The sequence below is a fragment of the Lutra lutra genome, chromosome 7 (assembly GCF_902655055.1).
Source record: "Lutra lutra chromosome 7, mLutLut1.2, whole genome shotgun sequence".
NCBI lineage: Eukaryota > Metazoa > Chordata > Mammalia > Carnivora > Mustelidae > Lutra > Lutra lutra.
Genome location: NC_062284.1, coordinates 71,087,072 through 71,110,930, shown reverse-complemented (window position 1 = coordinate 71,110,930; position 23,859 = coordinate 71,087,072). Strand labels below are relative to the sequence as shown.

Sequence of the window (23,859 nt, the reverse complement as noted above, 5' to 3'; positions counted from 1 at the left end):
GGGATGGCTTCTCAGGTCTCCAGAATGTGGCACTGACCTTTGTAAATTTTCCATTGACCAAAGTCTGCCTCCCAGAAATTCAAACTTGCCCTCATGTGTGTGTCACTATCTTTCAGAAAGAGAATCTCTTTATCCAAGATCACACATACTGATTTTTTTATATATGTGGTCTCAGATTTTAACTCAAGCTCACAAATACATTGATACAAGATATATTCCAGAATGCTAATTTATTAATGAAAATACAACTGTTGGATGCTTCACTTAGCTTAACTAGTGCATTATCCTTTCTTCCTATAGCTCTGTAGGAAAAAAGGGCAAATTTTCAGTAAGTTACTTTGCAATTATGGAAAGAGAACCAATAGTTGATCTTAAGAAGTTTCTTACAGTTGGCCCAGCTCAAAACACTCTCAAAGGATATCTTCCTCAAAGAGCTGGCCTCTTGAACTCTTGTATTCTAAGTACTTGCTTGCCTGACAAACATCTTCCTTCTTTTCTCCGAAAAGACTGCAGTATAAGATTTTGTTTATCCGGTTGCAATCCCAGTGCAATTCTCCCAGAGTGAGATTCTTCCTAGGAAACTCTGGCTGAACGTTTTGATGGTTTCCAAACTCGCGCAGAATTGCATTCATTATCTGTTGCTGTCTACCAGTTTAACTCTTAGACGGGCAACCTAATTTCCAGGTTTCTGAGAGACACTTCACAGGAACGACCCTGTATAGTATTGCCGGTAGCTATTCAGATGTCAATTAGAATGAGAATTAAAGTTAAAGTCAACAGATACGGTAATTAAGAAAGTCATGGATGAGTTTGGTGCCAGGGGTTTCAGTAAAATTGTGGGAGTGGACTCCCGGGAGTAGACAAATAAATGGAATTTTAATTCCTTCATTAGATATTTATTGAACATCTAGGACATGCTGGGCTCTGGGAGTAAAATATGAGCATCTATGGACAAGGTCCCTGCCCTGATGCGGCTTCTCTGAGCAGGAAAGGTGACATCAATAATCATAACAATTAATGTGTAATGATACAGTGTGTGTTGCTGGGGAGCTATACAGAGATGTGACCCGACCTCGTGTTAGGGGCTCAAAAAAAGCCGGAGGCGATGACGCAGAAGGGGGGATGTGAACGATGAATATGGTTAAGTAGGCAAAGCGGAGCGGGGAGAGACTTGTTAAAGGAAGCAGCACAGAGCTCTGGAGCGCCCAAAATAAAATACGCATGGCTACAGTGCGGAGAGCAAGTAAGAGAGTCTGAGCGGGCGAGTCCGGGAACAGGCCGAAAAGGGTGGGGAGTGGTGGTTCCACTTATAAACTACAATTCCCAGGACGCATCGGGCCCGACGGATGTGAGGTGAGGCGCGAGCCGCGACCTTTGAAGGAAGAGAGGAAGTGCGTCCGTGTCGCAGAACCGGAGGAGAAGGGTCAGGTAGGTAGGGGCGCGGCGCGGGAGGGGCGGCCGGCCCGGGCGGGCCGCAGTCGCCGGCTGCCGAGCGCGGCGAGTCTCCGTGTCGTCATAAGGCGGCGGCCATTTTCGCGGGTGCTCGGAGAGCGGGGGCGGGAGGGCCTGAGGCGGTGCGGCGGCCGGGCGGCCTCGGCCACCCGGAAATCGCATCTTCTCCCGGCGTCTCGTTGCAGAGGGAGCAGTATGTCCGCGGAAGTACCTGAGGCAGCCTCCGCGGAGGAGCAGAAGGTGAGTGAGTGTGCACGGGGAGCGGCGCCTGCGGCTCGGGAGGCCCAGAGGCGAGGTTGCCGGGGGCCGGGCCTGCCGGGCGGCCTGCTCCCGCCGCGTGCCGGGGGCACGTCCGGAGTGGGCTCGGGGTGCCTGGAGCGGAGAGTGGGAGGAGCCGGTGCTCCTCGGCCGACCCGGCCGTGCTCTCACCCACGTCGGCTGCCAGTGGGAGCTGTGGTGCCTGCGCCAGCGTGGTGGGAGTTTGAACACTGGCCACGTCCTCGCTGAGGCCAGCCTCTCCTAGCGCCTCGGTGTATCGCGGTTTTTCTTAGGCGCGACTACACAGACGAGCAGTTTCTGGGCGTGGAACCCAAGTTTCTCCGTGAGCTTCACTTGGCGTAGGAAGTTTTTATTTCTCCCTGGGAGAACTAACTCTCCAACTGCTGGTATTGTCCGCATGCTTTTAACTCCTAAGGCGGCGTCTCGTGAGGTAGACCCGGGCGAGCATTTCAGTTCCAGTCTTGGTCGGCCGTGTAACCTTGATCCGTGGCTCAGCTCCTTAGTTTTCAGTCTCCTCATCCGTAAAGTAAGAATAAGCGTACTTCCTGTGGTTGTTGTGAGGCTTAAATGAGGTAGGTAACAAAGATTTGGCGCCGGCTCTGCGCAGAAATGTGATCCACTGGGATCTGCCTGTGGCACGGGACTGCAGATCAAAAGCTTGAGCTTTAAAAGATTCTTACCAACTGGGTTGGTCTGGGTTTTCGTAGAAACAGGAATGTTTTGTAAACTCACTTGCAGTATTGAAGGAAAATATGCCACAAATCAGTATAATTCAAATTATGAACATTAAGCCTTTCTCTTTTATCTATGCTAGTTTTTAACCTCTTCCACCATCATTATTTCTGCTGCCCTACCCTCCTAGGTACTTGCAGCTGGCCTGCAAAGGCCCATGATATCTTGTTTCTTAAATTGTTTATGGAAAGTTACCAGCACTTTTTCTTGAAAAATCAGAGGGCATTATCATAAATAGATTTGGCCTAATGCTTGGACTTCGTAAGGGCTTCTGCTTAATGTTCTACCCATGATCCTAATCAGGTTGGAAATTTGATTTAGTGTATTAGTGTTCTAAACCCATGCAGTATGTTCTTTTTTTTTTTTTTTTTTAAGATTTTATTTATTTATTTGACAGACAGAGATCACAAGTAGGCAGAGAGGCAGTTAGAGAGAGAGGGGGAAGCAGGCTCACTGCCGAGCAGAGAGCCCGATGCGGGGCTGGATCCCAGGACCTTGAGATCATGACCTGAGCCGAAGGCAGAGGCTCAACCCACTGAGCCACCCAGGCGCCCCCATGCAGTATGTTCTTAATCATACTAACTTTTCTTCAGTTGGATGGTTTTGTTATATTGTAAGTATTTTTTAAAAAGAAAATAATACCATAAGTAATAGGCCAAGTTATGATGTTGTTCAGGAATATTCCAATGAAAATTATGTTGGAAATTTTTTTACACTTAACAAAACTTGGCAAAAAAAAAGTATATATCTTTCACGCAAAAAAAATGTATATATATATAGAGAGAGAGAGTTGAAAGATTACAGTCTTAACTGTAACATGAAATGTCATTTATTAACTGAAAAATATTTATTGTGCTGCTCATAATTGGTTGGGATTTCAGAACTCAGAAAAAAAATACAAACTGTGTCTGTGCTGTCTTGTTCTAAACACTGAAATCAACCTCAGTTTTGACTTCTCATGTACAATAGTGTGCGGTGTAATTTTCTTTTACGAGATTTGTTAATGTGCTGCCAGAGTGTAAAGTGTTGATTTCTACAGTGTAAATGCTTTTACTTGGAACAGCCTAATATTCTGTCCCTGACAGTATTAAACATGTCTTGAATGTTTTCTCTTCATGAATATCTACATTAAAATTTTAATTCAAGTCCTTTGGTTTTAGGGCTGCTGTCATTAATACCAAAGTGTGTGGGTAATATAATGTCCCTTCTTGAATTAGGGATTGGCTGTAGATGTTAAGTGCCCGTAGCATGGATACCATCCCTAAACATGAGGAGAATGTGCAGAGTCACTTCTGTGTTCATAGGGGCCAAATCACCTGTTTCTTCTATTTGGAAGAATAGTTAGATGACCTAAAAAATTGGATTATTCTCTAGGTACCCAGTTGACCTTTCAAGTAAAGTCAAAGTATTCAGCTAAAATACTTTGTTAGTTTTATGGTATGTTAGCCTACTGCCTCTGAAAAATTAAAAGAGATGAGCCTGTATGGAGTAAAAGCTAAGTCACTGTTTCTCTGAGTGCTCCTTGTTAAGGGAAGAAAACTGTATAGACAACTGTTTTTTTATTGGGATATTAATTAAATATGTACAAACATGAAAATAAGTATAAACATCTGTCTCTTTAACATTCCTTTAAAATTAAAGTTGGCACCTGAAAGACTCAGTTGGTGGAGAATGTAGCCTTTGATCTCCTTGTGAGTTGGAGCCCCACACTGGACGTAGAAATTACTTTAAAAACTTTTTAAAATTAAAACAATTAAATACAGACAAAATTTGTATAAGTTATTAATTCATTGTGGCATAGTATTTTGCTGAAAGGAAACTTCCAATGTATTGAGAATGTGGTAGCAATTCTTAAAGTGCAGGAACTCTTTGAGTATGGCAAGTTAATGCTCCCCTGGTCATATGATTACTCGGTTCTCCTTTTTAAAGACTAATCTGTGTGATCATTTAACCCTCAGGTTAGAAAAACATTACATTTTAAATTCAGCTCTGTTCTTTTCTCATCTTGGACAGAGTACTGCTTAGTCTCATCATAAATGAAACCTCAGATGAAACTCATATAGCACTTAGATATGAGATGGCAATTCAGATGTGCTAGTGTATGGTTATATATTTCTTCTTCTAGATTATCACTGAAGTGAAAACAAAATATTAAAAAAAATTTAGTGGAGACCTCTTAGATCTGTCACCTGTGAATTCCACTTTGAATAACACTAAGCACAGTCAACTGGTGTGTGCTCTTGTCCTCTGGTGAGAAGAGACATGTGGAGACTTAAAAGTCCTCTGGTGAGAAGAGACATGTGGAGACTTAAAACATGTAATTCTGTTTTCATTGTGAGCATCTTAAGCAGGGACCCTCCTTTATTTTTTCTCCCATAGTATCTGTCTTACCTCATTCATTCCATTCATTTCACTTTTCAGAAAATGTTGGTTGAGTGAATTTTCTCAGAAATTTTCAGTTGAACCCATTGTCAAAGTACTTTATCAGTACAGATGACAGTGTTTGTACTGCAATTTAAAAAGGGGAGGGATAGATGGGGCGCCTGGGTGGCTCAGTGGGTTAAGCCGCTGCCTTCGGCTCAGGTCATGATCTCAGGGTCCTGGGATCGAGTCCCGCATCGGGTTCTCTGTTCAGCGGGGAGCCTGCTTCCCTCTCTCTCTCTCTCTGCCTGCCTCTCCGTCTACTTGTGATCCCTCTCTGTCAAATAAATAAATAAAAATTAAAAAAAAAAATCTATCATTTAAAAAAAAAAAACAAAAAAAAAAGGGGAGGGATAGACTATAGTCCTATAAAAGCCTTTGTTTAAACCCACTTAAGAAATCTGAATGAAAGTAGAGGAGTGTGTGTGTGTGTGTGTGTGTGTACATATATATATTATATACTATGGTCCTTAAGTTTTTTATAAAAGATCTCAACAGCAGGTTTTCTAGAGATTTTATTACAAGAGTCATCAAATTAAGTTAGTAAGATGTCTTGGAGGAAGCTAACTCAAGTAGAGCTCTCAATTAAAATATTTTTGTCAGTTTCTTTCTTTTTTTTTTTTTTTTTTAAAGATTTATTTATTTATTTGACAGCGAGAGAGGGAACACAAGCAGGCCTCCTACTGAGCAAGGAGCCCCTGTGGGGCTTGATCCCAGGACCCTGGGATCGTGACCTGAGCCTAAGGCAGAAGCTTAACAACTGAGCCACTCAGGCACCCCCTTTTGTTTTGTCAGTTTAAAAGATAATGCTTGGCTGGGACACCTGGGTGGCTCAGTCGGTTAAGCATCTACCTTCAGCTCAGGTCGTGATCCCAGGGTCCTGGAATCAAGCCCTGCGTAGGGCTGTCTGCTCAGCAGGGAGTCGGCTTCTTCCCGTCTCTGTCTACCTGTGATCTTTGTCTGTGAAATGAATAAATAAAATCTTTTAAAAAAGCAACAACAACAACAACAAAACTCAAGCTAAACTAAAAAACTTTTTTTTTTTTTTTTTTTTTAAACAGAGATCACAAGTAGGCAGTGAGGCAGGCAGAGAGATGGGGGGAAGCAATCTCCCTGCTGAGCAGAGAGCCCGATGTGGGGCTTGATCCCAGGACCCTGAGATCATGATCCAAGCTGAAGGCAGAGGCTTTTTTTTTTTTTTTTAAGATTTTATTTATTTATTCGACAGACAAAGATCACAAGTAGGCAGAGAGGCAGGCAGAGAGAGGAGGAAGCAGGCTCCCTGCGGAGCAGAGAGCCTGATGCGGGGCTTGATCCCAGGACCCTGGGATCATGACCTGCGCCGAAAGCAGAGGCTTTAACCCACTGAGCCACCCAGGTGCCCCCAAAACTCATATTTTTAATTTTAATTAATTAATTAATTAATTATTTTAAAGGAAGCTTCTTCTTCTTTTTTTTTTTTTAAGATTTTATTTATTTATTTGACAGAGAGAGATCACAAGTAGATGGAGAGGCAGGCAGAGAGAGAGAGAGGGAAGCAGGATCCCTGCCGAGCAGGGAACCCGATGCGGGACTCGATCCCAGGACCCTGAGATCATGACCTGAGCTGAAGGCAGCGGCTTAACCCACTGAGCCACCCAGGCGCCCTAATTTTAATTTTTAAATTACAACCTGCTGGTCTGCTTTGTGTGCAACCCTTGATTCTTAGCAATCTAGAGGTAAACCTCAGAAAAGTTTTAAAACATATCTCTTTGCTATCTTAGCAAGTGTACCATACAACAGTGTTTTAGGCTTGCCTCTGTTATTAGATTTTTAATCCTGAACCTGTGCTACTATAACATGAAATGTTTCAAAGATAAGATGATGGTGAAACTATCAGGTGTTAGAAAGTTTCTTAGCTTTATTGAAACAATTGGAATATACTATGTTCATTCATAGGTTTTTACTGAACACCTGTTAAATGCCAGGCACTGTGCAAGTAGCAAGGACTTAATTGGACCACAATATTTTTCCCTAGAGGTTGATAACAGTACTGATACTTTCTTGGCAATATCCCAAAGGATTTGCTGGCTTTCATTAATCTTTTCTATTTATTCATCAGTCAGTACATCAGTGAACATATTGCTGAGCAGATAGAGAATTTGCTTAGAGTGATCAGATTTTTATTGCTGATCTTGCTGTGTAACTTCGCTGCTGAAGGCTACATAGTGGTATCAATCATTCAGATTTATTAGCAGTCCGTGGCAGACTACATAATCCCTAACTCAATGTTCTTTTCTCAGTATGTTTTTATACTTCATGCCCGCCTACTTACAAAAAGGGTATCTAATGTATTTCAATAGACTAGTTCACAAAAATTCAGGTGCCTAACAATATTAGGCTATGTGCTAGATATAGCATATACAGTGAAGATAAATTTATGTACTTGTCGAGGATAACCCTCATTTGAAATATTGTTTTTAGGTAATTTTTTGGTACATGATAAGCATCTATCTTTGTTATGATAATCCTGGGTTTCTGGTTTCCTGGTTTGTAGCTAGAGTAAATGTTCCAGAAATCTAATGGTCCTTCTGCACTCCCCACCAAAGGTATTATCAGCATAGAAACCACTTAGGTGAGTGAATCCACTCACATACTAGCATCTATTCTACAAAGTAGTAAAATTGCTATATGACATGAAAGTTTCTTAGAGGATAAAATTTTGGAAACATTTGAATTTTTAAAAATATTTCTTTTTTTTTTTTTTTTTTAAGATTTTATTTATTTATTTGACAGAGATCACAAGTAGATGGAGAGGCAGGCAGAGAGAGAGAGAGGGAAGCAGGATCTCCGCTGAGCAGAGAACCTGATGTGGGACTCGATCCCAGGACCCTGAGATCATGACCTGACCCGAAGGCAGCGGCTTAACCCACTGAGCCACCCAGGCGCCCTAAAAATATTTCTTGATTAAGCCTATCATTCGCCTGTTTTATTGATCCTCTCTATTTTATCTCTTTTTTAATCTCATTAATTTCTGCTTTTTATTTTCTCCTACTCTGTTTGGGTTCCCTTCTTTGTTTTCTAAAGTTGGATACATAGCTCATTGGATTTTCGTTTTCTTCTTTCAATATAAGCCCTTTAGGGACCTTTGTTATATCCGCCACAAGTTTGGTTAGTACAGAATTTTTATTATCAGTGAGTTCCCTGTGGTTTTTTTAGTTCCATTATTTTTTTAACCATCAATTATTTCTGTAATGTGCTTTTTAAAGTTTATACACTTTGCAGTTTTAATGAGTTAAGCTATTTTAGTAATGTATGTTTTTTAAGTATTTTATTTATTTATTTGACAGAGATCACAAGTAGGCAGAGAGGCAGGCAGAGAGGGGGAAGCAGGCTCCATCCCAGGACCCTGGGATCATGACCTGATCCGAAGGCAGAGGCTTAACCCACTGAGCCACCCAGGTGCCCCTTAGTAATGTATTTTAATTTCCAAATAGTAGGGCTATATAAATTTTTTTATTACTGACTTAATTTTATGAACTGTAGTCATAGATGGTGATCTGGATGAAAATGGTTTAGACTTGCTTTATAGCCTAGTACTTTGTCAGTTTTTCCATTTGTCCTTGAGAAGAATACATATTTCCTAGATATTGGGTACAGAAATAAAATCTGGTATTTTGACTGCTTTTTCTTTTTCACCCGTCAGTTACTGAGGAAGATGTGTTAAAATCTCCTCTGCTGATAGACTTGTCAGTTGTTACTATAATTGTCAATTTTTGCTCTATATATTTTGAGGCTTTTTAAAAAAGATTTTATTTTTTAAGTAATCTCTACACCCATCATGGGGCTTGAACCCTCAACCCTCAGATCAACAGTCACATGCTCTACCAACTGAGCCAGCCAGGCTCCTCTTTTGTTTTGTTTTTAACCTCATATATTAAGACATTAAAATTTGAAAAGATAATGTGTCGATTATATCTCCACAGAGTTGGGGGGAAGTTACTAAAGTGACTTGTCAGTATACATGAATGTACGCCAATTTTTTTGCTATTACTTCCTAAGTCTCTAGCCTTTTTCAAGATTTATTTTCATTCTAGCCAAAATAAATGTTTAGGAAGTACTTTGAAGGATGTCCAGAAACAGGGAATCACCAAATTCTATGTGCCCTTTTGCGTTTTTTAACATGACCATAGGGATGAATTGCTTATTTTATGTAATACTATCAAAACCACTTTGGGTATTTAAAACAGAAAGGGATATGATGTAGGGAATTAGGATACAAATTATTAGAGGAAGGGTGAAGGAATAAAGAGGGAAGATAACGTTGTTTCTGGAGGGGAGGAATTGCAGAAAGCTGTCGACTGCACAAGTGAGCACTGTTCTGAGCTCAGCATCCTCTGTGTATACTCTCATGTGGCAGCTTCAGTAGCACCTGATTATCAGCTTGATGTCCCTCTGCAGGAGCTCCTGGGCTACTGCTCATCTTCACTTGTTGGTGGCCCATCACCAGGAAGAGTGAATTCTTTCTGAAACCCTGCCTTTTAATCAGCTGTAGGTGTCATTGGGAGAACCTAATAGGAATTCAGTCTGGGTAATGTAGCTTCTAACTGGTCATTTAGGGGATTGTTTTAAAGAAGGGTAAGTGTGGGGGCACCTGGGTGGCTCACTGGGTTTATCCTCTGCCTTCAGCTCAGGTTGTGATCTCAGGGTCCTGGGATCATGCCCTGCATTGGGCTCTGTGCTCAGCGGGGATCCTGCTTCCCTTTCTCTGCTGGCCTCTCTGCCTACTTGTGATCTCTCTCTCTCTCTCTCTCTGTCAAGTAAATAAATAAAATCTTAAAAAAAAAAAAAAGGTTAAGTGTGAGCTGAATGCCAATAGACATAGTCTGCCACCTGATGTGTTATTTATACTTAATACTACAAGGCCCAAGCATTTCAACTTCCTTATCAGTAAGGTCCCATAACTCTACATTTCCAAAAAGTTAAGAATGTTTCTGTGTGATCCATGAAAAATATCCTAGATGTCTTTATGGTATGAACTATGTTTTAAAAATGCAGCTTTGGTAGTATTTTTTCCCTTTTTTGGTGTTAAATGCAGCTGAAATTCTGAGACACTTGTTCTTGTGCTATGTATTTGGCAAGAAAGTTAAAAAATTAATTGTTTATCTAGGACATACTATAAATCCATTCTAAACCTAAATGGTATATTTTTCTGTAGATGTTTTTGCCCAAAACATTTTTTATAGTAAACTATTTTGATTTAATTGAACATGCTTAATACTGTATAAATATATATGCGAATGTATTCCTTATTTAGAAAATAAGGGAATGCCAGTACAGTGTTATATTATGTACAACTTTCTTGCCCTCTCCTGTGAGGGAAACCTGCAGAAACACTAGAAATTAGAGAAAGTTGCTATCTCTATACCAGAAACTTTATGGAATTTCTCTTACAAATAGAGAACTGATAATTCAACTAAACAAAGGAAGTGGAGAGCCCAAGAAAGCTGGATGGTTTTAGTGGAAATGTAGAGGAATCTGTTAACACCCTTTAATCGGAATGTGTGAGGACTCAAAGGCTATGATCAAGTTATGTCCTTTTCAACTAACATCCACATTTAATGCTAACCAGTTTTAAAAACGACTGTATAGGGGAACCCAAGAATAGGTTCTTTCTCCCAGTTCCCCTAAGTAGCACCATTGTCAGTACAGCTGCACCTATAGGAGATGCCTACAGTGACTGCTGAGCCACTGAAGAGAAACTCCAGCCCATCTTCCTGCACTAAACTGGTAACCTTAAATTTATATTTTTTCTTTAGCTTTTGTGATGAAAACGGTATAGTCCTACCTTATATAATGGTTAGATTCTAAAGTTAGTAAGGCAGGAATCGCATATAACTAAAATCACCCTTGAAAAACCCCAATGAAGTCATAATCATAGTGGAGACAGTTTCATCAATTCTCAATAGGATGAGTAGTCACTTTTTTAATCTAGTGGTTGAACAGATGTCTGGGCTGATCCTTCAGTTAATTGACAGCTTAGGTGGTAGACTTGTATTGTAGGGGCTGAGTTTTAAAATACTAGAGTGATAAACAAAACATTGATTCTGAAATTCTTAAATTCTGAAAGGAACCCAGGATTGAGATCACCATGGGAATAGCAGGTTTGCATCACACACCTTACACTTGAGCTCTCTCTGGGGCATACTCTTCTTGAATGGAATGACGGGCAGAATAACTGATACTATTTAGAGTCTCTGTCTCTGGCCGAACACACGTAGTTGAATTTTGTGTATATCAAGTGAGTGATGTGACCATTTAAAGAGACTGAAAATCTAAATAGATGCATGAAACTGGCATAAAAGGAAGGTAGAACACTTGGAGCCAAAGGGAGCATACATACAAAGGAAGCCCCATAGAGAAAGTATGTTTGACAGTAGCAGCAGCTTTAATCTCAAAATACTGCAAGACTGAAAATGAGAAGATGTACTAACATGAGGAAGCTAGTCAAGATGAAGGAAATATTTTTTTTAAAGATTTTATTTATTTATTTGACAGACAGAGATCACAAGTAGGCAGAGAGGCAAGCAGAGAGAGAGAGAGAGGAGGAAGCAGGCTCCCCGCTGAGCAGAGAGCCTGATGCGGGTCTCGATCCCAGAACCCTGGGATCACGACCTGAGCCGAAGGCAGAGGCTTTAACCCACTGAGCCACCCAGGCACCCAAGATGAAGGAAATATTGATGACGTATAAGCTGAACAGAGCTAATTATAAAGCATGTATGAATATAATTTTAAGGAGAATGCATTCAAAAGTCACAAGTCATTTTGGGCATAAATGATTTGCTGGCTGTACAGGAACGGGAGGCTTGGCATTTATGGATGATCATTCATTTTTGACATTCGCAAATAACCTAGAAAAATTGAGATATGCAGAGGTACGTGATTTTGCCTAGCTGGTATGCAGAAACAAGTCCATTAGCTGGAAGGTGCATTTTGCCATTGCCCAGCATTGTCTATCAGGGAAACTTTGTTTTTCTTGAGTCATTCTTCTGTACTTACTATAAAGTGATAAACACTGTTCCCGTATAAAATATGGCTCTTGGGAAGAAAGTAGACTGTATCAAAACTGGTGTTAAAAGTCAGTAGGCTTGAGTGGATTCCTCCTTTCGGTCCTGCTGCCCTAATCTCCAGGCGGGTACCAGATACATTTGGAAGGGGGTATGTAGAGGAGTTGAGAAGAGGAGAAAGAATAAGGGGAAGAGACTTGACAAATAGTTTCTGTTGACCATAAAGGGATGGTTAGGACACCGCAATCACTCCAGAGTCTATAGATGGGATCTTGGGAAAACTGACAAAAGTCAATGCAAGAAAAAAGTCCCTTCTTAAATGCCAGTGGTATGAGCAATCATACTGTATAGAGACCTAATGTAGGAGTTATACCACCATGTCATGAAATAAGACAAGCCTTTTGAAGGGACTGACTTATTCCCAGGACTGAGACAGATTCAGTGGGTTATGGCATAATCTACCAACTCAGTTTTTGAACTGTGAAACTTCTTGGGAAAGTTTCAGTTGGGGGAATGACAGGGTTTAGGACATGCTACCCCAAAATATGGCAGCTTATGATTTTGGATATTATAAGCTAAAGGAATTTGAGAACTGGTATGTGCAGGAAGGACTTCTTGACCTTCCCCTGAAGCGGTCAGAAGATCCTCAAATGAGAGGTGCCTTCCCCTATAATCCAAGATAGAGGGACACTGAAAGGACTAAACAAATAGGCCTTGGTGTTTTCTTCCATTTACCACTTTCATCTCATATTCCTTTTTGTCCTGTTGTTTTTCATTTTCTCTCTACTTTCGATTAAACCTAATATAAAAATCAGGTTTAACCATATCTTTGGTCTTCATCCTTATGAAGCCTCCTGTATGGCGTAAAATTTGTATTAAGTAAATTTTATGCTTTTCAAAAAAAAAAAGTGATAGGTTTAGAGGCACCTGGCTGGTTCAGTTGGAAGAGCATGCAGCTCTTAATCTTGGAGTAAGAGTTTGAGCCCCATGTTGGTTGTAGAGCTTACTTTTAAAAAAAAAAAAAGGTTGGGACACCTGGGTGGCTCAGTTGGTTGAGCCGCTGCATTCGGCTCAGGTCATGATCCCAGTGTCCTGGAATCGAGTCCCACATTCGGCTCCTTGCTTAGCAGGAAGCCTGCTTCTCCCTCTGCCTCTGCCTGCCACTCTGTCTGCCTGTGCTCACTCTGACAAATATATAAATAAAATCTTTTTTTTTTAAATTTTTAAATTTTTTTTTAAGATTTAATTTATTTATTTGGCAGAGACAGAGATCACAAGTAGGCAGAGAAGCAGGCAGAGAGAGAAGGGGGGTAAGCAGGCTCCCCACTGAGCAGAGAGCCCGATGCGGGGCTCGATCCCAGGACCCTGAGATCATGACCTGAGCCGAAGGCAGAGGCTTAACCCCTGAGCCACCCAGGTGCCCCTAAATAAAATCTTTTTTTAAAAAAAAAGCATTTGGGTTGCTCAGTTGGTAGTGCCTGACTTCAGCTCAGGTAATAATCTCAGGGTTCTAGGACTGGCCCTGTGTCAGGCTCTCTGTTAAGTGGGGAGGGAGAGTCTGCTTGTTCCTTTGCCTCTTACCACTCCTCGCTCACTCGCTCTCAAATATATAAGATCTTTTAAAGGAAAAATTGAATAGTCTTAAAATACTGACAGTCATTTGGTCAGAAAGCACATTTTGATACATTAAAGAATGGGACCTTTGGCATGAGCAGTATTTGTCATTAAATATGGGGGAAATTTAGGGAATAATATACACTGATTTGAAGGTTGACAAATACCTTTTTTTTTTTTTTTAAGGATTTTATTTATTTATCTGCCAGAGAGTGAGAAAGTGCACAAGCAGGCAGAATGGCAGGCAGAGAGAGAAGCAGGCTCCCTGTTGAAAAGGAGCCCAATGTGGGACTTGATCCCAGGATCCTGGGATCATGACCTGAGTCAAAGGCAGCCGCCCAATCGACTAGGATCCTGACGAAGATGTTTTTCTTTAAAAATACAAGACTGGGTGCCTGTCTCAGTTGGTGGAGCATGTGACTCTTGATCTCAGGGTTGTGAGCTTGAGCCCCATGTTAGGTGTAGAGATTACATAAGAGAAATAAAATCTTTTAAAAAAAATAAATAAAGTACCAAGGTCTTCTGTATTGAGTTAGGGAAAATCTGCTGGTAAGTAAGCTGTTGTTAATTCCTGTTAAAGAATCTCAGAGTTCCCGGTCATACATAAACTTGGATTAACAGGAGATCAGCTTTTTTTTTTTTTTTTTTTTTTTTTTTTTTTTAAATTTTAACAGTATTAAGATGGTTCTCTAAATATAGGCAAGGAGCTGATGAGTTCCATGGAAGGTGACTAACTATAAATGTATTATACATGACTGGAAAGTAATGGCAAGCAAGACTTCAGAGCTGAGTTATCTTGATATTTTTATCCAGTGTGTGGGGTGTACACATGCATCACAGCTATAATAGAGCTATCACATGGATCATTTGAAAAACAAGACAGAGATGTTTTAAAAGCTTCTGTGCTTGATTTCTTAGTCAGATGCTGCATTATTTGGCACTCGACAACTAAAGTCAGGATCCAGATATTAAAAGGTGAATTATTTTAAATAAGTGGATTATAATAGACAAGTAATTTATTTTAAATTATTTCAGGAAATGGAAGATAAAGTGACTAGTCCAGAGAAAGCTGAAGAAGCAAAATTAAAAGCAAGGTATCCTCATCTGGGACAAAAGCCTGGAGGTTCAGATTTCTTAAGGAAACGATTACAGAAAGGGGTAAGTTCTCATGTATAATCTTCAAATGCTTAAACCCTATGAACTCAGTGTAATTGCAATTGTGAAATGCGTGTCTGTGTATATATAACTCTGTACCTTACCAGATATAGCTATATAGAGAGATATATAATTTTTCCAATATTTTATATTGTTCATTATATAAATATGTATAAGAATGAACAGCTCATCACTTTAAACTGTTCCAAGCATGTAGAAGGTATAGATAATATACCAGAACCCGTGTACCCACGACCCAGATTTAGTATGTTAATATTTACTATTAATAGTTTAATCTTCGTAAGAAAGAAAATGTTGTAGATAATGGTTGAAACTTGCCCACATATGTGTGTGTATATATATATCCTTTCCCCCTTCTTTCCAAAAGCTGGCATAGATCCCCTGCTCATATATTTTTTTTAACTTTTACCTGCAGACTGAAATATTTTTTATTTGGATGAAATGGTCGCTTTTATAAAAGCAGAGCTTATTATTTCCTTTACATAATACATTTTTACAGAGTTACTCTAATTCAATTTATACATGGTAATTTTAATAGTTCATATTAATGAAAACATTTTTCAAAATCTTACCAATTCTTTGTATGGTAGAAACCATTATTGCTTAGTAATAAGATCTGAATTGAGATAATGCTACTTGTTCATTCCTTAGGTTTTTTTTTGTAACTACTTCGTAAAAAATTAAAGGACTCCATCTTTGGTTTAGGTACATTTAAATGATTTACCACACATGGGACACCCGGGTGGCTCAGACAGTTAAGCATCTGCCTTAGGGTCAGGTCATGATCTCCGGGTCCTGAGATCGAGCCCCATTTGGGGCTTCTGGCTAGCTCAGCAGGGAGCCAGCTCCCTCTCCCTCTGCCTCTCTGCCTGCTTGTGTGCCCTGTCTCTCTTGCTCTCAAATGAATAAATAAAATCTTTAAAATAAAATAAAATAAATGCTTTACCACACAGAGAAGAGGGAAAGATGAAGGAATTTATTAATTGAATCAGGTGTCAAATCATGTTTTTCCTTTAATAAATACCTTGAACATACTGGTATCTGCTGTTTGGTTAAAAACACATGTCCATATGTAGGTGTATGTTTATGTGTATAGGTATTGGCTGTAGTTATATATGGATTATTTTCTTAAATCAGATTGCAAAAGGATATTTTTTTCCAGCTTTATTGAGATGCTGTTGATATAAAACATTGTGTAAGTTTAAGGTGTACACCATGATGATTTGATACACGTACATGTTATGAAATGCTTACTACTAAGGTTAGTTAACACTCCCTTACCTCACATAATTACCATTTTGTTGTTATGGTGAAAACATTAAGCTTTACTCTTCATAGCAGTTGTTAAGTATACAATTCAGTATTGTTAACTTACTATACATTAGATCCCTGGAACTTACTCATCTTATAATTGAACATCTGTGCCTTCTAACCAGTATCTCCCTATTTCCCCCACCCCTTAGCCCCTGGCAACCACATTCTGCCGTTTCTATAATTTTAATGCTTTTAGATTCCACATGTAAGTGAAATCATATACTCTTTTTCTTTATACCAAGAGAGTATGGTAGTGTGGCACCTGGCTGGCTCAGTCAGTAAAACATGACTTGATCTCCAGGTCTTGAGTTCCAGCCCCATGTTGGGGGTAGAGGTTACCAAATAAATAAATAAAGCTCACCTAATAAAAATTCTAACAAAATTAAAAATAAATAAATAAAAACATATTTTTGAAAATGATTAAATACAGAATTTTTTTGTTTTATATGAAAGAATAATGTTCACATCTTTGTAATACTAGGGTGGAAGGTAGGAATTAAAACAAATATATAAAGACATAAAACCTCTAAGGGGCACTGCCCCTGGGTGGTTCAGTCAGTTAAGTGGCTATCTTCTGGCTCAGGTCATGGTCCTGGGGTTCTAGGATTGAGTACCTCGTCAAGCTTCCTGCTCAGTGGGGAGCCTGCTTCTCCCTCTCTTACCTGCTCATGTTCTCTCTCACTCTCTCTGTTGCTGTCTCTCTGTCTCAAATAAATAAAATCTTTTTAAAAAATAAAAGCATTATTACAAAGATAGTGTAATGTAGGGAATAAATAGAAAAGCAGAATGAGAAACATGTTCATTACGAATATAGCTGCATGGAATGTATTTATATCGAGTCTAATTTTGAAATGGTTGACTGCTGTGGTTTTAGTTATGAAATAAATTATGTAATCATCTCTTAAATTATTAATTAGGTTGATTACTAAGTATTTAGGAAACTTTTTTCCTTTGCTGATCTCCAGCATAATTTATGCTAACAAGCTTTTTTCCAGCATTTGGGCTGTTGTCTTTGTAATTTTTCTCTAGTTTCAACTATTTATGGCTTTTTAAGAACCTTCAAGTCAGAATTCATAAACATTGTATCTTGTAGTCAGTATTATGAATAGTTGGGAAAGAGAAAATGCTGCTTGAATCAAGAAATAATTATATAGAATTTGAGAAGGGAACTCTTGAATGATTTTGCATTATACCAAATGTCAATGAATAAGCACTTTTATATTAGGGAAATGAAGTCTTTTTTTTTTTTTTTTTTTTTAAGATTTTATTTATTTGACAGAGATCTCAAGTAGGCAGAGAGGCAGGCAGAGAGAGAGAGGAGGAAGCAGGCTCCCCACCGAGCAGAGAGCCTGATGCGGGGCTCAATCCCAGGACCCTGGGATCATGATCTGAGCCAAAGGCAGAGGCTTTAACCCACTGAGCCACCCAGGCGCCCCTGGGAAATGAAGTCTTACATTCAGCTATATCATTTCTTACTTTTTTAAAAGGGTTTTTGTTTGTTTGTTTGTTTTAAAGATAATCTGGATCACAGAGTCTTGGGTTTAGTTTTTTTTTTTTTTTTTTTTTAAGTTTTTTTTTTTTTTTTTAATATTTTATTTATTTATTTGAGAGAGAGACAGTGAGAGAGAGTATGAGCGAGGAGAAGGTCAGAGAGAGAAGCAGACTCCCCATGGAGCTGGGAGCCCGATGCGGGACTCGATCCCGGGACTCCAGGATCATGACCTGAGCCGAAAGCAGTCGCCCAACCAACTGAGCCACCCAGGCGCCCTTGGGTTTAGTTTTTAAGTTACCTCAGTATCTTTAAACAGTTGGTTCTTCATTTGGGAGGGTTTATTACTGTACTTGTTATTACATCCATTTTAGGCTTTTCATCGTGTGGGTTGTATATTGTTACATACAGACTGTTAAAGCTGGGAGGAATATCAAGGAGCAGTCTGGCCCGTATTTTTTCATATTTATGGAGTTTGTGAAGCCCCAGAAAAACTAAAGATTCAGTTTTTTTTGTTGTTTAAGATTTTATTTATTTATTTATTTGAAAGAGAAAGCATGTGTGGGGGGAGAAGGAGAAGTCCAAGCAGACTCTACACTGAGCACAGAGCACTCCATCTCACAACCCTAGATCATGACCTGAGCCGAAGTCAAGAGTCAGACGCCTAAACCACTGAGCCACCCAGGCACCCCAAAGACTCCGTTTTAAGAAAAATGACCTTAGAAGTTAATTTGTCGGGAAGCCTTAGTGTTGAGTGTCCTGGGAAAAGGTCTCAGTGGTTGCATCCCTCAAGGGACTATTCTTTGATAAGCCAGATCAGGCCTAAAACTAGAGGGCTTCACTAAGCTGTGAATTCTCATCTACTTTATTTACCACAGAGCGATCTCTGAAGTCTCAGAGAAATTTTTTTTTTCCTCTTCTTCCTTCACCTTTTGTCGGTGAGGCACTCATCTCATTTCTGGATTATCCCCTCTTGCCTACCCTAGAAAGGTTAGGTTACCCTCCTTTGAGCACTCACAGCACCTTATGTACTAAAAACAGTATAATGGTTGGAATCTTTGTTGTGCATCTTTGTAGCTTTTCCAGGACTCACACAGTGCACTAAGAGGCACTCAGTAAAGGTAGGTTAAACATGATAGATGGAAGTCAGAACCCAGGCAGATTTGTCTGTTTTTACTCTGAAACAGGTAACTCATGTAGATTAGCTATATTAAGGTTGATCTTTAGCTCTCCCTGCAATTTCTATTTTAGTGATAAAGGGTATCATTATTAACTTATTCATCCCTCCACTAAAAGTGATAGTTGTACTTATACAGTGTCTTAAGTGAAAAACAGGGGTGTTGGATAGGGATGTGCATTTTAAGTGATAATTTTTTTTTTTTAAAGATTTTATTTATTTATCTGACAGAGAGATAACAAGTAGGCAGAGAGGCAGGCAGAGAGAGAGGAGGAAAGGCTCCCTGCGGAGCAGAGAGCCTGATGCGGGGCTCGATCCCAGGACCCTGAGATCATGACCTGAGCCGAAGGCAGCGGCTTAACCCACTGAGCCACCCAGGCGCCCCTTAAGTGATAATTTCTAATGAGTTTATTTCCTCTGTTACCCTAGCATTGATTATTTTTTTTTAAGATTTTATTTATTTATTTGACAGACAGAGATCACAAGTAGGCAGAGAGGCAGGCAGAGAGAGAGGAGGAAGCAGGCTCCCTGCTGAGCAGGGAGCCTGATATGGGCCTCGATCCCAGGACTCTGGGATCGTGACCTGAGCCGAAGGCTTTAACCCACCAAGCCACCCAGGTGCCCCCCTAGCATTTATATTTTAACCTTATTTTTTATTTTAGTGAACTGCTCTAATTCAAATAACTGATTTTAAATCCTTGCAGAAATGTTCATCCTAGATATCAGGAACTCTAATGGTTTTAATAATACAAGGTTAATTGAAAGTGTGTGGCACGTTCTAAATGCTAGTTGGTGTTTAAGTGTTTTTATTTTCAAAATAATTTAAGCAAGAATTTCAGTCTGATTTTTCTGCTAGTACAAGAAAGCTTTGCTATTTCATCTATATTAATGTTTAAATTTTTTTAGATTAACTTATCTACATGTTAAATCAGTGTGATTGCATATGTAAGTTTTAAATCCAGTCTCAATTTTTTTTTTTCTTGTAGCAAAAATATTTTGATTCTGGGGATTACAACATGGCTAAAGCAAAAATGAAGAACAAGCAGCTTCCTACTGCAGCTCCGGATAAGACAGAGGTCACTGGTGACCACATTCCCACTCCACAGGACCTTCCTCAACGGAAACCATCCCTTGTTGCTAGCAAGCTGGCTGGCTGATTAAAAGAGCTGAACTGCATGAATCTTCTAATTCCCATTATTTCTCCTTAATATGTTACTTCTCTGCTTTTTATTTCCTTTCATTCACTAAGTCATTTGAGAATGACAGCTTTGCAGGTAGCGGTAGTGTGTGCTGCTATTGTAAGGGAATATTCGTGTGTAGAGTTTTGATTAGTTTTAACAGTGCACTGATAAAGAGAACATGTTAGAGCAACATAAAGTAATCTACTTGAAAATAGTTGTATATATTACCTAACTTCTAGTATAGTACTGATTCAACAAGTAACAAGCAAGTTTTACAATTGTAATCTTTTGGCTTTCTTTAATTCATCTTAATTATAGCTTTGTATGTTACTCTTATTTAATATAACCTTTATTGTATTGATTTCTTCTGTATTTTCCTTTTGGATTTTGTAAAACAGAAGTTTAAGACCACAAGTTGGAAAGAAGGTCACATTCTTCAAACAAAAATAGATGGGGTTTTGAAAGATTTGTTTCTCTGTGCTTGAACTTGAATGGCCTTAAACCTGTTTCAGCTTTAACAATAGATTTTACTTGGGCAATATTTGCCCATTCTGGTGTAACTTATGTGACTCTAGTGCTTAACAGCTGCTGTTGAAGCTAGTGTTCTTACTCAGTTCTGTAGTGTTAGAATATCCTTTGTTGAAGATGTGAATGAAGTGTGCATGTGCATCGACTGTTGAATTCACTTTTGTGCCATTTTTGTAAATACAATAGTTTTGCACAACCTCTCACAAATGTCTGTATTAATTTCACATATTAAAAAGTAGATGATGTGCCAACCAGAAGCACAAGAGTTCCTACACAAAACTCTGTATGTCATTAGAGCTTTTGTATAGTAAGAGTAGTTTACAATCTTGGGCTTATAGAATACCAAACAAATCTTTGCTTAGTCTGTCATAGACTTAAGCTTTTTCATTTGTTATTAATATCCATGACATTCAGTGGCCTTGTGCAGATATGATATGTTGCTTAGGCATATCTTTTGTCCTATGCAGAACATTTCATTTTGACTTTTATGAAAATTGCAATTCATGTAATTTATATAAACTTTTTTAATGTAGAAACTTTTTACTTCCACAGTCAATTTGGGGACACTAGAATAAAAAAGCTTCAATACTCTGCCTTCTATGGCCCCTCCCTCCTTTTTTTCCTTGCTTCTTTGACTCAAATCGTGCTCGGCTGTGCTGTTTAGTCTGTTCTGAAGCATAGGTGTATATCCTCACTCTTGAAATTTGCTCTGCTGAATGCTATATTTTATAACAGAATGATGTTTTTCTTATAATTTCTCAGTTGTTAATTAACCACTCTTAATCCTGTATTATTACTAATATTTGACACTTGTTTAAATAAAAGGAACTTTATACTGAAACAAATACTTGAGAAGACTGGCCCAGGAACCCGTGTCAGGCTGAGCTGAATTCTGGTAAATAATTTTAAGCAAGCTAAGTGAATTATACTTTTGACACTTAGAGTCATTTATGTGGTAGGTGGAACATACTCATACTAAAATATTTAGATATTTTACTTCTATAGAGTCACTTTAATAATCAGTTTAATTTTACTTGTGGTTTATCTAGTTAGTAAGAATCTTAATTAACAGACTTTAGTGGGATACATTTACTGCTCTTTTAAGAGCCCTTCCCATAAGTGATACAATGCTATAGCATGACAGTGAAGATCAGTAACTGGAGATGATAGTATTTTTTTTCTTTATCTTTGACTTGCACAGGGCCTCCCCTCTTGTTTGATCCAGGCATCTTTTCTAGATTTTGGCTCCATCTGTATACTTGCTTTCCTGTAACCCCAAATCATTATAAATGGTGCCTTGAACATAGCACCTGCACTTAAAGGCTGCCTGCTCTCTGAGTAAGGCTTGTTGATTATCTTCCTGTTCCACCCACCCCAAAAGGCAGAAAAGCAGTGAAATCAATAATGTTGTAGTTTATAATTTTAAGGATCAGTTATATATAAATATATTTGTGATGGGAGCAAGTAGATGATTCCACAATATATATAATCATTATAGGATCCATTTAAGAATTAGGAAATACCCCAAAGTAGAATTTCTGTAATGTCTAGTCTTTTTTTGGTGAATATTTGCAAGCTGTCAACATTAAATTTACACATCAACAACGATTAATCTAAAAGATTACAGAGACCATGTTTTTCTTGACCATGCTAGGACTCCTGCTGTAGTTTACAACAAGTGATATAACCTTTAAGTTTTATTGTAAAATACAATGCTGATATTTAACCTACCTCAAAACTTGTTGAGGATCTGTGAAATACTGAGTAAGTGCCCAAAATAAAATACTGTTGATTGTCTTTTTATTAAAAGTAAGTTTCCTCATTAAACCAACCTGCCTTCTGTAAAGTCACAGTGCTTAAAATCTCAGGATTTTCCATTAGGGAAAGACCTGTCAATAAGAATTTTTAGGTATAATTGCTTAGCCTCCATTATTGGTGCTTGGGATACAGAGGTTTTTAATTTTTCTATTTTTTGTTCTGCCTCAAGTCTCAGTTTATTGAAGACATATTTTTGCACTGTTTCACCATTGCTTGAATGAAGGTGTTGACTAGATGAGTTTAATTCTTCATTTCTCTAATTTGAGCGTTGTGATTTGAAAAATGGCTAATTTTAATTTTCTTGTTCATTATAAATGAGTGTTGGAGTGAACTGAAGTTCAGGGTAACAAATATTTCATGAAAATTGGCTAAAGTCTGAAATAAATTACCTGTTTGATGTCTAGTAGCTCCTACATTGGTAGAGCATTTTGAGAAACACTTCATTTTTGAAGGCTACATCTGACTAAAACAATTACAGTTCTTGACATGTTGGGATAGTAAGAATTATTGGATTGTTCTGATGAACTGGCAGCAGGATGTTTGCAGTCTATTTACAAGTTAATTCAATACTCATGTGCTGCTCACCTAAAAATAAGTCAAGGCAGGCCGGGTAAGGCCTTTCTATTTGTTTTTACTTCAAGAGTTGGAATTAGTTGCTTTTTACTTGATGTAACAAAACCATACCTCTAAATATTTATGGATACTTCTTACTAAATCAGCTGTGTATTCTTTCTCAATCCGAATCAGTGACGTTTTAGCAAAGCTGAAATGTAATCTCTACTTAAATTGTGCTGTAAATTTGGTGTTTGGTGATCCAGGGGCAGGTAGCCTATAGGAAGAGTACACCTGAGTGGCAACAAAAAGTAAGTTTTTCTGGTGGCCTTTTACACTCCCCAGCATTCAAACACATTTCTTGTACTTTTCATTTTCCTTTTTCACCTCATTTTACTTCACCCCCCAATCCTTGCTTACTTCTTAAGCCTCCAGATAGCATTCATTAAATGATGTTTAGGGCTGATGAATTATCAGCCTTGAATATCCTTCTCAGTATGCCACATTTAGGACACATTTTTAATTTTCTAAAACACTGTCCTAGTCTGGATAACTAAATTGAGCCACTGTCCCAACTCTGCAACTCAGCATGCACTGCCATTCCCCCATCCTCGCCCACCACCCATATCCTTTCTTCCCCTGACTCCCCGCCACACCTTATAAAATTGGGATCAAAGAAACCTCATTCTGGTTGTTAATCTAAGGATTTAAGAACACCAACTTTAATACTGTTTTACTAGTTTTGGCCTTTAAAGTAGGTAGACAATGGGTTTTATTTTGCAAATTGCTGGTAGTCATGAAACCATTCATGTATGTTTGTATTAATGTTATTATCAACCAAATAGCATTTGGAAAAAACACCTAATTTCTTTAATAAGCCCTCAGATCTGTTACTGCATCTCTCATTTGTGATGCAATAGAACACTTTGCCTGTATTAAAGGGCCAAGAGTAAATGCTTTTGTTGAACATGTCTATAGAGTTGGCAGTTAATGCTGAAATTTGTCAAATAGCCCTTCCAAAATTATACTTGTGAAATATACAAAAAAATAAATTGATCTACTTAATTTCTATTCACTTAA

The 23,859-nt window shown here is 38.7% G+C and overlaps 1 protein-coding gene across 3 annotated transcripts; it reads left to right on the top strand.

The window, feature by feature from the left end:
• The first annotated feature begins 1,352 nt into the window (after positions 1-1,352).
• ARPP19 (cAMP regulated phosphoprotein 19) lies at positions 1,353-23,859 on the top strand. 3 transcript variants are annotated; one of them, XM_047737243.1, is made up of 4 exons: positions 1,353-1,428; positions 1,638-1,692; positions 14,580-14,702; positions 19,687-23,859. In XM_047737243.1, the coding sequence occupies exons 2-4, from the start codon at positions 1,648-1,650 to the stop codon at positions 19,855-19,857; spliced, it is 339 nt and encodes a 112-aa protein (XP_047593199.1). In that variant the 5' UTR covers positions 1,353-1,428; positions 1,638-1,647; the 3' UTR covers positions 19,858-23,859. The 3 variants fall into 3 exon arrangements, with proteins under 3 accessions (XP_047593199.1, XP_047593198.1, XP_047593200.1); XM_047737242.1 differs by lacking the exon at positions 1,353-1,428 and having other exon boundaries at positions 1,492-1,692; XM_047737244.1 differs by lacking the exons at positions 1,353-1,428; positions 1,638-1,692 and adding an exon at positions 2,157-2,303.

Excerpts from the sequence above, each read along its gene's own strand:
- ARPP19 (XM_047737243.1), top strand. The coding sequence starts at position 1,648 with ATGTCCGCGGAAGTACCTGAGGCAGCCTCCGCGGAGGAGCAGAAG. Across the intron at positions 1,693-14,579 it reads CCTCCGCGGAGGAGCAGAAG|GAAATGGAAGATAAAGTGAC; the intron begins GTGAGTGAGTGT and ends AAATTATTTCAG. Across the intron at positions 14,703-19,686 it reads GGAAACGATTACAGAAAGGG|CAAAAATATTTTGATTCTGG; the intron begins GTAAGTTCTCAT and ends TTTTTCTTGTAG.